We start from the raw sequence: 17,598 nt of genomic DNA, 5'->3' as shown, positions 1-17,598 counted from the left end.
TGCGTTGGGTCTTTGTTGCTGCATGTGGGCTTTTCTCTGGTTGTGGCGAGGGAGGGTTACTCTTCGTTGCCACGCGCAAGCTTCTCATTGCGGTGGCTTCTTTTATTGCAGAGCACTGGCTCTAGGTGTGTGGGCTTCAGTAGTTGTGGTACACGGGCTCAGTAGTTGTGGCTCGCAGGCTCTAGAGTGTAGACTCAGTAGTTGTGGCGCACAGGCTTAGTTGCTCCGCGGCATGTAGGATCTTGCCAGGCCAGGGCTCGAACCCGTGTCCCCTGCACTGGCAGGCAGATTCTTAACCACTGCGCCACCAGGGAAGCCCCACACATCTACTCTTGAAACAATCACTTGACCAGAGCAATCAATGCCCAGTTAACCAGACTTGAATCATAGTGGAACCCCTGAAGTTGATGGCACGGACAGCTCCATGGAGTCACCTTTCACACAGAAGGATGGGTTCCAGACATAAATCAGGCTGCTGTTATCAGACTAAAGGAACATAGAGTCTAGGCCAGCTAAAGAAAGCGTCTGACCTTCTGAGTGGCCTTGGGATGAATGAAATAAACAATGACCTCTAGCCAATATTTATTGAGTGCCGGCAGTGTTCTAGAAAGTTCTAGGCCCTGGAGTCCAGCAGTAAACAAAAAGGCAAAGGCACGGCTCTCACAAGTTAAGTCAAATCGATGTCTCTGTGCCCATGCATGTCTTTCCTGAATGCTGTAGGACACTGAGCCTTCACACTCTCCCCTCTCACACAGGTTGGATCCAGAGGAATGGGCTAGATATTCCCCTTTGTTAGAGATTTTGGCTAAGCCTGGACTTCATTCCGGATACAACATGTGGACATTGCAAGGCTGTACCTGTAATTTTTAGCCCCTTTCTGAAAAACTCAGACCAGTTTTAGCTCTACTTGGAACCACTGCATAACTTTGGACAAATTAGTAAACCTGGGCTTCCCTGGTGGCGCAGTGGTTGAGAGTCCGCCTGCCGATACAGGGGACGCGGGTTCGTGCCCCGGTCCGGGAGGATCCCACGTGCCGCGGAGCGGCTGGGCCCATGGGCCCGTGAGCCATGGCCACTAAGCCTGCGCGTCCGGAGCCTGTGCTCCGCAGTGGGAGAGGCCACAACAGTGAGAAGTCCGCGTACTGCAAAAAAAAAAAAAAAAAAAAAAATTAGTAAACCTTTCTGACCCTTCATTTTCTTATTGGTGAAATGAAATTGTTGGAACAGGTGACCACTGATATTATAGCACTAATATCCAGTGCATCTCAAAGTAGGGCCTGTAGGGGTGAGATAGGTCATGAGAGGTAGAAAAGGGAAGGACATGTAATAGGACACTCAGCCTGTCCTTGGTGTTGGGGAGATGAGGGGAAGCAGTGAGGACTGTGGCACGCCGGCGAGCATATCTCCTGTCCAAAGCTTCAGGGAGTTTTTACCAGGAGTGAATAGAGGTCCAGTGCTAACAGTGTCCAGTTCTTCAAGAGACTCTGGAAATTTTGATTTTTTTTTTTTTTTTTTTTTGCGGTACGTGGGCCTCTCACTGCTGTGGCCTCTCCCGTTGCGGAGCACTGGCTCCGGACGCGCAGGCTCAGCAGCCATGGCTCACGGGCGCAGCAGCTCCGCGGCACGTGGGATCTTCCCGAACCGGGGCACGAACCCGTGTCCCCTGCATCAGCAGGCGGACTCCCAACCACTGTGCCACCAGGGAAGCCCGGAAATTTTGATTTTTATCTGAACTCTCCTGGCTCTAAAATGTTGGCATCTCATTCAAATAGTTTTAAATACAGTGTAGGCCAAGCAAAATACATCGGTGGCCAGATGTCACACGATAGGGACTGTTTGCTCCGGGGACTATGATGGGATGGGGTCTGTGCACACTAAAGCCAGCGCTGTCAGAGTTCCCTGGTTGTCCAGTGGTTAGGACTTGGTGCTTTCACGGCCGAGGGCCTGGGTTCAATACCTGGTTGGGGAACTAAGATCCTGCAAGCCTTGCAGTGTGGCATAGACAGACAGACAGATAAAATAAAGCCAGCACTATCCCTCGTGCCCTCTGCCAAGGAAGGGCCCTTGTCTCTGGGGAGACAATCAGTTTCAGTGCCTCTAAACTAAAGAATATGCAAGGGAAGACAGTTGTAAGAGTCTGTGTCACTGAATTTGATACGACTGCTTGTTTGGGCCAAGGCCCCGCATCTGGAATATTCCAGCTGGTGTCAAGCCTCAGCGCTGCATCGGCTATACAACTGAGCCTCCCAGGTCTCCCACTTAAGTATTGGGAAACACCCTCTGAATCCGTGGCCCCTGGGGCAGCAGGCTTCTGTGGTTGGGAGGGGAGCTGTGTTAGTGTGCTGGGATTGCCTTGACAAAGTACCACTAACTGGGCAGCTTAAACCACAGAAATGTATTATCTCACAGTTCTGGAGACCAGAAGTCCGAGACCAAGGTGTTGGTAGGGTCGGTTCCTTCCAGGGGTCATGAAGGAGAATCTGGTCCGTGTCTGTCTCCTGGCGTCTGATGGCTGCTGGCAATCTGGCGTTCCTTGGCTTGTAGGTGCAGGACCCCAACCTCTGCCTTCACGTTCTCATGGTGTTCTCCCTGTGTGCGGGTCTGTCCAGATTTCCCCCTTTTTATAAGGACACCAGTCATATTGCATTAGAACTCCAGCATATCTTTTTGGGGGGCCACAATTCCACATCCCATAACAGGTGCCGAGTGGGGTCCCTATGGCTTTGCCTGGGACACCCCTCCTGCTCTCATCAGCTTCCTACAAAGCTCTTGTGCTCTGGCCCCTCCAGCCTGCCCATCCACCCTCACCCCCTTCCCAACCTCGTTCAATCCCAGGAGTCTTCTTTCTGTTCTCTCCGCTCTCCCACCTCTTTCCTGCTGCGAGGCCTTCTCAGAATGTGTTTCGTCCTCCTGGAGCGAGTTCCCGCCCCCTTAGCACCTACTCACCCTGTAGGTCTCAGCCTAAATATAATTTCCCCAAGTGAGGCCTTCCTTGACTCACCCCCTCCCATTCAGATCTCCCCTGGGTCCCTATGTTGTTCTTTTTTTTATCTCATCCTGGTTTTCTCCTCCAGTTTGTGCTTATAGAGTCACTTGTGCCCCTACTTTTCAGAAATCACATCTGTTTTGTTTATCTGGCACATAGTAGGTCCCTAGTAATTACTTGTGGAAAGAACAAATGGGTGAGTGGGTTTCAGTTTCCCCAGGTGAGAGATGTGGCTGGCCAAGCCTGTTATCCCAGGGAGGACATTGTCCCTGGCCTTGGCAGGCTCCTCACAGCTATTTTGGGCCTCTTTGTTGTCCCGTGTTGCCCGGGACCTCAGGGGACCATGCAAAGGGTGTATCATGGGTCAGGGCATGTCACGGGCCCACTCACTGGCTACTTGCTGTGCTGCAGCTCCCGTGGTGGTGGCGGCTCAGCATTTGGTAAGCAGGCGCAGGTTGGAAAATGCCCCCAAGATATGGGAATGTGTTTCCTGGAGGCCGCTGGCACTTGGCTTCCTGGCAGAGGAATGAGCGCTCCTTTGTTCTGGCCTGGAGCCGGGTTTATCTGCTCCAGGAAGGGTCTGGTCCTCCATGGAGCTGCCTGTGAGAGGGGAGGGAGGGGAGCTCAGGGCTGCCAGCCAAGGGCAATGGGGAGGCTTCAGGGCCTGGGGAAGGACCCATGTATTGGGGCAGGAGGCTCGGGGAGGGGGCTTTTGGAATTTCGTCAAACCTCGGCCCCCCCAAAACTGAATGCTTAGCTGTCCCTCCCTCTCAGAGGGCCTGTGAGGATTAAATGACCCAGGCAGAGCTGTTTCAATGTTTGGTGAAGAAATGCTCAGTTGGATGTTAGCTGTTATAATGCAAACCATTGTCTTTTTGTATGATTTTTCTGCTCCTGGGAGTGTTGGTGGCTTTCAACAGATCCTTAAAAGATGTGTGACCTCATACGATCTGTGACCTCAGAAATGGTCAGATTCTGGCCTGGACTCTCTGGGGTCAGTGGTGCTGAATGGCCAAGTCCTTGCCTGCCAGGCCTGCTGCAGACCAGTGAGGGGCCTCCAGGTGGCCTCGAGGCACTGTGGTCTGTGTCCCTTGGGGCTCTTTCCTGAGACCTGAACACACCTATCCCTCCAGCACAGGGGCCCGCACCTCTGCCTCAGAGCCAGCCAGTGCATTTTTTCTCTCCTTTTTCCTCCAGGCCTCAAGGGCCAAGGCACGGAGCCAGACGCCAGCTCGTCAAGGAGACTGATTAAATGCAGCTTTGCCGGGGGTGGATGGCTTGGTGTCCTTGGCCTGGAGTGGCGATCGATAAGCAATGGTTTTTCTGTTGGCAAGAAGAAAAATTCTCCATTAACTGTCTCAGGTGCTGCCAGACTAGTTTTCTTTTCAGGAACTCTGCAGCCATGTCAGAGGTGGCTCTGGGAGGGAGGACGGGCCAGTGGAGGGGAGGCAGGCCCACACTCCCAGGGCTACAGAACACATACAGGAGGAGGAACATTCTGGAGCATAGCCTGGCAGGTAGTAGGCATTCAGGAAGTATTTGTTGAAAGAAGAGCTTTTTGAGCACTTAACCATGCACCAGACATGAATACTGAGTTCTTAGTTCAGTTAGTCCTCATGACTCTTGGGTGAGTGCCCATTTTATAGAAGAGAAAACTGAGGCTGCGGCCCCAGGCAGTCGAACTTCAGGGACCCTGCTTTTCCCCTCCTGGGAAATAAGGATTATAAAAAGGATATGTAAAGGAACAGCAGCTGAGACCGTGGAGAACATTGAACTTGGGTTGTATTCTTTCACGGATGAGGAAGCCAAGACAGGGACACATTTAATGATTTCTTTCTCAGATACAGTCAGAGTGGGATAAGGGATTAGGAGATAGAGCCAACTGCTCGCTCCCTCTGCCTCGTGCCCCGGAGGTAGCACTCGGGCCTGATCATCCTAACTCCCATTGTGGTTATGGTTACTTTCCTTTAAAAATTCATTTCTGAATAGTTACTCTTTGCACACTTACTTTTACAAAAATAAAAGTAAATACAGTGACAGTTAAGTCCCTCCCACCCTGCCTCCCCCCCACTTCTGCAAACCAGTTGTCTTCTCTTGAGGCCACTCTTATCATTTTCTTGTGTATCTTTCCAGAAGTATGCTCTGCATATGATTATGTACGCGCGTATGACCCTTTTCCCCCTATGCCAACAGCAGCATCCGAATGCCTTGGTTTTTTCCATGCAACGGTGTGTCTTGGAGCTAATTCACATTAGGATGTACAGAGTCACCTCTTTTCAAATAAATGCATGATTTTCTCCTGGGCTACATGTACCTCATTTTATTTACTCAGTCCCCTGTGGATAGTCATTTCAAACCACACTAGCAAAATAATTTTGTACGTATATCATTTTTTTATGTGTGAGATTGTCCTTAAGGTAAATACTCCCAGGTGCAGAATTGGTAAGTCAAAGGTATGTGCATTTGGAATTTTGTTCGATATTGGTGACTTTCCCTTCATAAAGGTGATACTAATTCATACTGCTCATAGCCTCATCAAAATAGTGCTGTTATTATATTTTTTGTCTTTGCCAATCCAATAGTTGGAAAAAAGATATTTCATTGTAGCTTTATTATTATTATTTTAATTTCAGTAAAATATATATAACATAAAACTTACCATTTTAACCACTTTTAGATGTACAATTCAATGGCACTATTTACATTCAGAATGTTGTGCGGTCATCACCACTATCCATTTCCAGAACTTTTTCATCACCCCAAATAGAAACTCTGTACCCCTTAAGCAATGACTTGCTGCTCCCCTCTCCCCCGGTCTCTTCTGGTCACCTTTATTCTAAACTTTCTGTCTCTATGAATTTGCCTGTTCTATAAGTGAAGTCATACAGTATTTGTCCTTTAATATTTGGCGTGTTTCACTTAGCGTGCTTTCAAGGCTCATCCATGTTGTAGCATGTGTCAGAACTTTATTCCTTTTTATAGCTGAATAGTGTTCTGTTGTATAAATAGACCACATTCTGTTTATCTATTCTTCCATTGATGGAAACTTGGGACGTTTCAACCTTTTGGCTATTGTGAATAATGCTGCTGTGAACATGGGTGTATAAGTATCTGTTTGAATCCCTGCTTTCAATTCTTTTGGGGATATATATATATATATACACCTAGAAGAGGAATTGCTGAGTCAAATGATAATTCTACATTTAACTTTTTGAGGAGCCACCAAACCATTTCGTTGTAGTTTGAATTTGCACTTCTCTTACTATAACTGAGGCTGAGCATCTTGTCACATGACTGGGTACTTTGTTATTCCTTTACACTGTACTCTGTGTTCAAAAATTGTGCCATGTCCAGGCTGGCATGCTGTTGTTAGTTCCTTAGTGCCTTTCCCATTGATCTTTCCCTGTTCCACAAGGGACCCCATCTGCCCACGTCATGGTCCAGATTGCATACATAGAAGCTATTCCATAAATACTTATTGCAGGACTGTCCCAAGAGGGCGGGTAGCATTTCTCTGCCCCTCAACCAAGCCCTCCAGGAAGCACTGGCTTTCTGCTCCCATCTTTACTTTCCTCTGTATCCCCCCACTGCCACCCAGTGTCTTAAAGAGATATCATTTTATTCATTCATAAAATCCCTCTACTCAGCTCTCACTGTTTTCCTGGCACCTTTGTGACGTGGGTGATCAGCACAGAGCTGCCACTGTCTGCATCTGTGGATATACTCCCTGAATTCCAGTGGTACCTGTGACATTTGTCCAGCAGAATTTGTCAAACATACAAACCAAAGGTTAATATTCTGTCCCAGAGACAGAAGGAATTGACAGTCTAAGGGAGTGTGTCAATCTTTTTTTTTAATTCACATAAAATTAACTATTTAAAAATGTACAAATCAGTGGCATTTAGTCCGTTCACAGTGTTGTGCAACCACCATCTCTATCTAGTTCCAGAATATTTTCATCACTCCAAAAGGAGACCCCATACCTATTGACAGTCACTCCCCTTTTCCCAAACACCTCCCCAGCCCTAGGCAACCACTAATCTACTTTCTGTCTGTATGCATTTGCCTATTTAAAAAATTTCATACAGGGAAATTCCCTGGCTGTCCAGTGGTTAGGACTCTGCGCTTCCACTGCAGGGGGCACGGGTTCGATCCCTTTTTGGGGAACTAAGATCCTGCAAGCCACGTGACATGGCCAAAAAAAAAATTTCATATAAATAGGGTTATACACATGTGCCCTTTTGTGTCTGGCGTCTTTCACTTAGCATCATGTTTTTGAGGTTCATGCAGCTTGTAGCCTGTGTCGGTTCTTCATTCCTTTCTAGTCATATTCCATTGTGTGGACAGACCACATTTTGCTTATCCATTCATCTGTCCGTGGACATGTAGGTTGTTTTTTCCCTTTTGGCTGTTGTGAGTAGTGTTGTTTGGATATATACCTAGGAACGGAATTGCTCAGTCATATGGTAATTCTCTGTTTAATTTGTTGAGGAACCGCCAAGCTATTTGATGTTAACTTTTTTTAATCTCATGTTTGCCTTACATCTTGCAAGTACTAGCTGGGGGCTGAACTAGGGAAATATTAGATAATAGGTATGTTGAGCCTAGCTCCTCAGACGACACAAACTTCCCTGGCTCACACACTCTCTGCTGGTGTGACCCCTGACCCCCACTCCTCAGTTGAGAATCATTGGCCAGGCCAGGCCAGGGGACTGGACTCCTGTGCTCATGGTCTTTGCATTAGGAGACCTGGACAAATCCCTCTCACTCTCTTGAGCCTCAGTTTCCCCATTTACAAAATGAGGGTATAATGGCAAACCAACAAGCTAGGGTGCTTGTGAAATTATCCTGAGGTGTGGAAGATATTTTATAAACTGTAAAGAGCTGTCTGAATCATTGCTATTGTGAAGTGATGCAGCCTAGAGGTCACCATGTGGAAGTGTTTCATTTGGCCTGCCCAGCATTTTAAAATAATTGCTAATTAAAAAAAAAAAAAATCAAGAGATCTCACTTACCATCCTGGCTTTAGGGCTTCTCTTGAAAAAAAAAAAAAAAAAAAAGAGGGGTTGGAGAGATAACCAGACAATTCTAGGCCCCAGTCCCTGTTTAACAACAATTGGCTTGAGCTGGAAGTAGCTGCCACCTTTGTAGGAGGCATGGGTGCTCTATTTTGGGGTTTTCTCATACTTGTTTTCTACAGGAGTTGAATTTGGGATTCTTGTTTGTGTGACAAGGGGCTTTTAAGATGAGGAAATGTAAAACAACAGGGTCCTACTGTATAGTACAGGGAACTATATTCAATATCCTGTGATAAATCATAATGGAAAAGAATATAAAACAGAATGTATACATATGTATAACTGAATCACTTTGCTATACAACAGAAACTAACACAGAGTTGTAAATCAACTATACATCAATTTAAAAAAATGGATACAGTGAGGAAATGTGGAGTAAGCTCTTCTATATAGACGCAAAAGATTTCAGATCACACTGTGTTTTGCAAGATATTTTTTTCAAGGACGGCGACTCAAAGCAGGAATGAGGCACCAGTCTGGCCCAGCAGGAGAGACCTCCTTCCCTGCCCCTGCCGCACAGGATGGGGGCAGGTGACCGTTCCTCTCTCTGCAGGTGGCGCAGCTGCCGGATGGGAGTGCCCGGGCACGAGCGTGTCGCATGAGGTCGGCACACGCACCATGTCATCATGCGTCTCTAGCCAGCCCAGTAGCGACCGGGCCGCCCCCCAGGATGAGCTGGGGGGCGGGAGCGGCAACAGTAATAGCAGCGAAGGCCAGAAACCCTGTGAAGCCCTGCGGGGCCTCTCGTCCCTGAGCATCCATCTGGGCATGGAGTCCTTCATCGTGGTCACTGAGTGCGAGCCGGCCTGCGCTGTGGACAGCGGCCTGGCCCGGGACCGGCCCCTGGAGGCCCCTGGCGGAGAGGTCCCCCTCAACGTCTCCGGGTCCCAGGCCCGGCCCCACCTCTCCAGTCGCAAGCTCTCTCTGCAGGAGCGGTCCCTGCTGGATGCGAATGGGCGCTGCGTCTACCCGGCCCTGCCCCACTCGCCCGTGGGCTCTCCGCAGTCCTCGCCGCGGCTGCCCCGGAGGCCCACGGTGGAGTCACACCACGTCTCCATCACCGGGTTGCAGGTATGTGAGCGGCGGCCCCTGGTGCCCTGCCCCGCGCCCGGAATGTCTCCGCGTTAAGTTGGGCTCCCTCAGAAGGATTCCAGCGCAACCAGTTGATTGGGAAGGTGACCCCAGGAAACCCAGGGAGACGTCAATAAAGGGTGCATGTTGGAGCCAGTTACCGCTGTGGGCATCTGGGCCTCCACCTCTGGGCAGCCCTGGGAGACAGCGTAGGACACGAGCCCCAGAGTTATTCCACCTGAGGGCCAGTTATTCCACCTGGTGTAACAGGGCGGGCCTGTTACACCAACTGCTGGCAGTCCCTGAGTGTGGGCAGAGCATCTCGGGGACAGACAGAGCCTCTCACAAAGAGATGCACGTGCTGGCAGTTGGAAGTAGTGCTGGGGACTCTGAAATGGGGATGGCGGGTCAGTGAGAGGCCTCGCACCCTGACAAACAGCACGGCCCCAGTTGCTGAGTGTTTGCCTCCCCAGGCACTGTCCTCAGCACTGTACCTGAACTTCTCACTTGATCTTTACTATAAACTTCTGGGAGGTGGGTTGGAACTCAGATCCCCAGCAGGGTTCACAGGGCCTGATCCGCCCCCGCCTCACCTCCTGCCCCATCTCCTACCTTTGTGCTGCCAACTCACAGAGCTCCGACCTTACCCACTTCTTTGTCTTCCTCATTCCCTCCGTTAGGCCTTTACCCTTGCTGTTCCCTCTGCTTGGAACCACACCGCCCCCCCACCATCTTTGCAAGGACATCTCCATCTGGCTTCCAAGTCTCAACTCAAATATCACCTCCTCTGAAAGGCCTCTCATTCCACCCCCTCTAAGCAGCCTTCCGTCCCTGTCTGTCCTGTTGCTCTGTTGACTTTCCTTCACAACACTTGTCACCATCTGATTATCTGTGTGTTTGTTAAGTTGTTTATTGCCTGTTTCCCGCCACTGCCCCCGCCTCAGCTAGGATGTTAGGAACAGTCCTGTCCACCACAGGGTCCCCAGCACTGAGCACGCTGCCTGGAGCATAGTCGCTCAAAAATATTTGTTGAAGGAAGGAATACATTTTATTGGGGGATGCCTGGAAATCAGGAATGGCCTTCTAAAGGGGCTGATATTTAACCACACAGTGAGAGTTCACTGCAGGGGGTGAGCATGGCATGAGCAAGGGCCCTGAGGTAGACGGCATGAGCCCATTAAAAAAAAATTGTTATTGTTGTTTCATCTCCTAGTTTATTAACTAGCCACAGGCCACCTAGGTGACAGAGGTAGTCTCATTCCTCTAATATTTTAGTTTTAAAAGTATGATTACCATAACCCAACTAAGTACCAGCTATGTATACCAACGTATTCCTTTCCATAGAATTCAGGATAGGTCAGGGATTAGTTAACTGGAGTGTGGGGCCCCAAATGGGGGGCACTGTGGAAACAGGGCTGGAGAGCGAGTTCGAGTTTGTATCAGTTAGAAATGAGTCAGCTTAGAGAAACAGACATCTCCCAACAACAGTGGCTTTAACACAATAGGGTTTTTTTTTAACCATGTAAAATAAATCTAGAGCTAGGCATTGGGGATTGGTGTGGTAGTTGTGTTGTTGCTTTTACCCTTAAAACCTCATGATCTCAAGATGGCTGCTGTGGCTCTAGCCTTCACAGCTCCATTCCAGGCAGGAAGAAGGAGCAGGGAAGAAAGGCAAAAGATGTCTGCCTCCTAAGTCAGTCCTCTTTCCTGGAAGCTCTACCCAGCAGCTTCTGCTTATCTCCCACTAGCCAGAACACATGGCCACCTTAGCTGTAAGAGAAGCTGGGAAAGGAAGTTTTCTAGCCTGGAATGTTGCCACACAGAGTTCCACTTATAAGGAAGAAAGGAGAGACTGGTGTTTGGTGGGCAACTAGACAACTCTGCCAAGGTCAGAGCTTTAGAGGGTTTGAAGGTCAGGCTGTGAAGTCAGGACTTGACTCTGGAAGCAGCAGCGAGCTGGGGCTGATGTGGTCAGAGTGGATTCTTGGAAGATGAACTCAGCAGCATGTGGGGGCTAGATTATGAGGCAATGAGACCCCTTAGGACAGCTCTGCAGGGCCCTACCTCTGCCTGTCACATCCCTTCAAGACTCAGGGGAATGAAAACAATACTGGAGAGAAACACAAAACAAACTAAAAAGTCCACCAGTGAGGTGAGAGCTCTGTGGGCCCGTTACACAGCAAGTCAAAGATGCAGGTCTGACGTGGAACTAACTCCAGTCAAAGGAAGTTGAGAACTGATTTAGTGTGACACCGTCTATGCCTCCCCAACCCCATCCCAAAACAGTACGCTGTATTTTCTACAGATGCATGTATGTGTGCATTTACATAGAAAAGGCCTAGAAGTTTATACACCAAACTGATATCAAGGTTCGGGGAGAGGGATAGAATTGGGGCATGGGAGGAGTTTCAAGGGAAATGTTGGGCTTCTCTGTAACACTTGAAGTTTTGCTTTCTATCGTTTTTCTTTTCCCAGTTTTACTTCTTGTATCACTTAACATGTTCAGCCTAACTATACTGAGGTGTAATTGAAGTGAAATAAACTGCACATATTTCAGGTGTGCAATATGATCAGTTGTGATGTATGTATACATCCATAAAACCATCACCCCCATCAAGATCGCAGACATTTCCAGCACACCCAACAGCGCATCCCTCCCCCACCTCCCCTCTCCCAGGCAGCAGCCGACCTGCCTCTTTTCATTATAGATTAGCTTACAGGTTCTGCAATTTTATATAAGTGGAATCACTTAGTATGTACTTTTTTTAGCTTAGCTTCTTTCATAGCATAATGATTTTGTGATTTATCCATATTTTTGCACATATTAGTAGTTCGTTCCTTTTTATTGCTAAATAGTATTCCACTGTACAGCTATATACCATAGTTTGTTTATCCATTTACCTATTGATGGACATTTGGATCGTTTCCAGTTGTTGACTATTACTAATGAAGCTGTTGTGAACATTTGTATACAAGTCTTTGCATGGACACAAGTTTTCATTTCTTTTGAGTGAACACCTAGGTGTAGAATGGCTGGGTCATATGGGAAGTGCTTGTTAAGACACTGCCAAACTGTTTTCCAAAGAGGCTGCACCATTTTACATTCCCACCATTTGCCCTACATTCTGACAATACTTGGTTTGGTCTGTCTTTTTGATTTTAGCCAATTTAGTGGGTGTGGCTTTAATTTGCATTTCCCTGATGAGTAATGATGTTGAGCATCTTTTCATGTGCTTATTGATCATTTGTGTACCTTCTTTGGAGAAATAGCTTATCAAATCTTTAGCCCATTTTTAATTGGGTTGTCTTTTTATTAATGAGTTGTAGGAGTTCTTTTTTATTTATTTATTTTTTAAAGTTTTTTTCTTTTTTTTGGTTGCGCTGGGTCTTCATTGCTACGCTTGGGCTTTTCTCTAGTTGCGGCGAAGGGGGGCTACTCTTTGTTGCGGTGCGCAGGCTTCTTATTGCGGTGGCTTCTCTTGTTGCGAAGCACGGGCTCTAGGTGCGCAGGCTCAGTAGTTGTGTCTTGTGGGCTCTAGAGTGCAGGCTCAGTAGTTGTGGCACATGGGCTTAGTTGCTCCGCGGCATGTGGGATCTTCCCCGACCAGGGTTCGAACCCATGTCCCCTGCACTGGCAGGCGGATTCTTAACCACCACGCCACCAGCGAAGCCCAGAGTTCTTTATATGTTCTGGATACCAGTCTTTTGTCCACTGTAAGTGTTACAAATAGTTTCTCTCAGTCCGTGTCTTACCTTTTTTTCTCAGTAGTGTTTCAAAGAGCAAAAGTTTTAATTTTGATTGAAATCCAATTTATCATTTGTTTCCTTTTATATTTTGCACTTTTTTAATACAAAAAAGAACTTTTGAGAAACTGTTAAGAAAGTTTTGTTTGCGCTAAGGACACTCAGATTTTCTCCTCTTGTATCGCTTTACATTTTTTTACAGGATAACACAGTCATGGATTATTGTTTAATTTTAAATTAACTTTTAAAAAGTAAATAAATCAACTTTTTAAAACTGGGAAGAACCTTTAAAATGGGTATTAAAAGAGTACATACTATATAATTACGCTCTTACAATGTACAAAAGCTGTGCTGGTAGGGACTTCCCTGGTGATCCAGTGGTTAAGACTGCAAGCTTCCACTGCAGGGGGCGTGGGTTCAATCCCTGGTCTGGGAACTAAGCTCCTACATGCTGCGTGACACAGCCAAAAAAAAAAAAAAACAACAAAAAAAAACTAACAACAACTGTGCTGGTAGAAGGCAGGATAGTGGTCACCCTGGACAGGGGCCAGTATATGGGAGATGCTTCTGGGGAGCTGGGAATGTTCCCTTTCTTGATTTGGGTCCTGGTTAAGGTGTTTGTTAAGTTTGTGAAAAATGTATCTAGCTGCAAACTTACAATTCATATTCTACGTGTTTCTACTTATTTTCCAGGATTGCGTACAGCTGAATCAGTACACACTTAAGGACGAAATTGGAAAGGTAAATATCCCAGGAGCCAGGCTGGTTTTCCATACCTGCCAAGGATGTCTCAGGTACTGTGCAGGGAACCCCACTAGATTTGGGAGTGGGAGAGGAGTCCTTGGAGATGAGGCTGGGAGGGGGAGGGTTTTGTCATTTATGGTCCATCTGTTTTGTTTTATTTTGTTTTGTTTTTACAACGTTCTGTGTTTCTACAAAAGCTCACAGAGCTTCCAGGGAAATTCCATATCACCAACATTGGTGTTGGCTTTTTTTCTCCTTAAGGTACTCTCACATCTGTTTTTGCTTTTATAATCAGCCAATGGGCAGTATCATTGCAAGGGTCAAGAACTCAAATGCCAGTAGAGAGCAAGTGAATAATATAAATGAGGAAAACAAGCTAGGTATAAGACAGTAGGGAGTGGTGAGGACTATGGCAAACTGTTGACATGTGGAAATGATTATGGCTCCATATCCGTATCAGAATCTGGATTTTTATATCTGACCTGTTTTAGAATGTTGGCCACCAATTCAAACTTTCTAAAAACTGCAGATCCAACAACATACAGGGTGGATTTTGCCAATGGGCTGCCAGCAGTTTGCAAGCTCTGTATTAGGGTCCTCATTTTGCAGATCGTAACTTCTGGATAGTATGTCACAGGCATCTCCCTTTATCCAGGGCTCCTATGGCGTGGTCAAGCTGGCCTACAATGAAAATGACAATACCTACTACGTGAGTATCCACATCCCCCTCCCTGCCCCCATCCTTGTCCAAAGAAAAAGGCTCCTTTCTAGCACTTGCCTTCCTGGAAGGTTTTCTTAGCTGTTGACTCATTTGATGCTTAGGTCATGTTTATTCTGTGCATTAGGAAGGAAGTGGGGAAATGGGGAGGTGAAGTGATTGGCTCAGGAAGATTGAGTGAATTAATTCAGCAAACGTCTCCTATCCTTACTCTGGGCTACCCTTTCTACATCCTCCATAGCCCTAAGAACTGGGTGGTAGTGAGACAAACTGCCATGTGGCTGAGACTTTGAAATCAGTCCAATGTGGGTTCAGATCCTTGCTCTCCCATGTGCCAATTATGTGTCCTTGGACAAGTGACATAAATGCTGAAACTCAGTTTCCCCATGTGTAAAATGTCCCTTGCCCATCACTCCAGCTCACTTGTGTCTTGATTCAGTGGTAGCGAATCCCAAGGTTTGTGGCCTCCCAGCTGGGAGAGCTGACCTGGAACCTTGGAAGTACCCTCTGGCCTGGAGGGACCCCAGGACTCCAGCTTCCACACAACCTGTGGAGTTGACCCATTCCAGTGACAAGGTGCTCACTACATTGTCCTGCGGCTGCTGGGGCACTGACAGCTTGGGCAGGCCTAGGAGTGGAAGGAACTCTCCCTCCACCCTCCTACCCATTTTAACTAGGATGTGGGGTCTTTCCTCCCGCAGGCAATGAAGGTGCTGTCCAAAAAGAAACTGATCCGACAGGCGGGCTTTCCACGTGAGTTTGTTGGGCCAGAGCCTTTGTTCTTAGGTGCAGGGGCTGGGGCAATACAGAGAAGACCCACTGAATGATATCGCCTGCAGAGGTGTCCTGGGCGGATTCCCCTAAGACAGCGTTGGGCCTCCTGCTGACGTTTTAAAATTCATTTTCTTTTAAAAATATTTATTGAAGTAATATTAGTATCAAGTAAAAAGAATCCCTCAGAGGAAAACAGTTTGACTTCCTCAAAAAGTTAAACGTGCTATGACCATATGACCCAGCAATTCTACTCCTAGGCATATATACCCAAGAGAATTGAAAACACATGTTCACACAAGCTCGTACGTGAAGGCTCATAGTAGCACTATTCATAATAGCCAAAATGTAGAAACAACCCTAAATGTCTGTCAACGGATGAATGAATAAACAAAAGGTAGTCTGTCTAGTCAGTGGAATATTATTCAGCCATAAAAAGAAATTAAATTCTGATACATGCTGCAACGCAGATGACCTTGAAAACATGATGCTAAATGAAAGAAGCCAGACAAAAAAGGCCACATATTGTATGATTCCACTTACACGAAATGTCCGGAATAGGTAAATCCGCAGAGACAGCAGATTAGTGATTTCCAGGGGCTAGGGTTAAAAGAGAGTGGGGACTGACTGCTAATAGGTATGGGTTTTTTTGTGGGGGAGTTGAAAATGTTCAAGACTTAGTGGTGAGGGACTTCCCTGGTGCCGCAGTGGTTAAGAATCCGCCTGCCAATGCAGGAGACACGGGTTTGATCCCTGCTCCGGGAAGATCCCACATGCCACAGAGCAACAAAGCCCGTGTGCCACAACTACTGAGCCTGTGCTCTAGAGCCCACGAGCCACAAGTATGGAGCCCGCTCGCCACAACTACTGAAGCCCGTGCACCCTAGAGCCCGCGTGCCACAACTACTGAGCCTGCGTGCTGCAACTACTGAAGCCCGTGCGCCTAGAGCCCATGCTCCACAAAAGAAGCCACTGCAGTGAGAAGCCCGTGCACTGCAACGAAGGGTAGCCCCTGCTCGCCGCAACTAGAGAGAAAGCCTGGTGCAGCAAGACCCAATGCAGCCAAAAATTTAAAAAAAAAAGACCTAGTGGTGATGGTTTCACAACCTTGTGAATGTACTAAAAACCATTAAATTATATGTTTTAAAATGATGAATTAAAAAAATTGAAATACCATAAGGTATTTCAATTATATCTACAAAAATGCAAAAGAACAGAAGGGTGTGTAATGGAGATCAACAGTTTCTTGCTGTACTCCTCCCTCTCCCTAGAGGCAGCCCCCACTTTTAGCTCTTTTAGGAGCTGGTAGTTACTGCATGTGATCAGGTGTAGGTGAGCATATGCTGCTCCAGCATAAGCTCCCTGCCAGCAGTGCTGAGCAAAATGTTGGCTTGAGCTGAAAAGAGAAAGTGGATAAGAAGAAATATAAATCCCAAAACCCTGTCCTATCACCAGGACCCTGATTTATCCTGCTTATCTGAACTGAGCCAGTTAATATCCTTGTGCCATTATTTCTTGATTTATTAATTTTTGACATTTACTTCTGACTTCCTCTGAGGATGACTTAAACCACTCCTTTCCTCCCTTTCCCTAACCAGGCAATGAGGTGATACCACGATGTTCAGCTCCCTTGTTGTTACTACCCTTGTCACTTTCTTCCTTGTTACAGCAGATGCAGCAAGTATCTTTCCTTTGAACTTGCCTTGCCTCTGTTCACATCCCACTCTGACACCTGCACCTCTGCTTTTACTTTTCCAAGGCTGACACATCCACATTCTGTTCTGTTAGTCACACTTAGATCCTTACTTACATATAATATGCAGTGTAAGTGTTTTGACTGTGGACCTTTCCATCACTGTGACCTTTTGACTATCAGTCACTGCAGGGCCAAGCAAGTCCTTTGTTTTTTCTCTCATCAGCTCTTACTTCTTTTCCTATCCCGGACTTTATTTTATATCTCTGCTACTTCCATGAGTTACGGAGGTGAAGGATAATGTTTTTGTCCATCTTATGGAGTGGGAAAACTGAGCTCCAGAGAGGGGAATATTGAGATTGCTGAACTAGACCTCAGACTTCTTTTCCTTGTACCTCAGTGAACTCTTGATTCTCACTGTGGCCTGGGGAGTAGGACAGGAAGGAGAGAATTAACAGAAGGCTGGGCAAGGGGACTGGGTCTCCAGTGTTTCCAGCAGCAGAGGAGTCAGATGAAGAGAAGGCTGTTTAAAGCCCCTGGTGGGGAACTTCCCTGGTGGTGCAGTGATTAAGAATCTGCCTGCCAGTGCAGGGGACATGGGTTCGATCTCTGGGAAGATCCCACAACTACTGAGCCTGCGCTCTAGAGCCTGTGAGCCACAACTACTGAGCCAGTGCGCCACATCTACTGAAGCCCACGTGCTCTAGGGCCTGCGTGCCGCAACTACTGAGCCCACGTGCTACAACTGCTGAAGCCTGTGTGCCTAGAGCCCATGCTTCTGCAACAAGAGAAG

The 17,598-nt window shown here is 47.2% G+C and overlaps 1 protein-coding gene across 7 annotated transcripts in view; it reads left to right on the top strand.

Annotated features, from left to right (window-relative positions):
* Positions 1 to 17,598, top strand: part of CAMKK2 (calcium/calmodulin dependent protein kinase kinase 2) — a 56,669-nt gene that overhangs the window by 7,682 nt on the left and 31,389 nt on the right. For all 7 annotated transcript variants that reach the window (XM_067700907.1, XM_067700906.1, XM_067700904.1 and 4 more), the window contains 4 exons: positions 8,618 to 9,135; positions 13,573 to 13,620; positions 14,279 to 14,332; positions 15,043 to 15,094. In XM_067700907.1, the coding sequence (XP_067557008.1) occupies positions 8,683 to 9,135; positions 13,573 to 13,620; positions 14,279 to 14,332; positions 15,043 to 15,094 (607 nt within the window). In that variant the 5' untranslated portion in view covers positions 8,618 to 8,682. Of the gene's footprint in view, positions 1 to 8,617; positions 9,136 to 13,572; positions 13,621 to 14,278; positions 14,333 to 15,042; positions 15,095 to 17,598 lie in introns of those variants that run through there.

Source organism: Pseudorca crassidens, chromosome 12 (genome assembly GCF_039906515.1).
Source record: "Pseudorca crassidens isolate mPseCra1 chromosome 12, mPseCra1.hap1, whole genome shotgun sequence".
Classification (NCBI taxonomy): domain Eukaryota; kingdom Metazoa; phylum Chordata; class Mammalia; order Artiodactyla; family Delphinidae; genus Pseudorca; species Pseudorca crassidens.
Note: the sequence above shows the minus strand (reverse complement) of the source record. Positions and strands in the feature narration are given on the sequence as shown.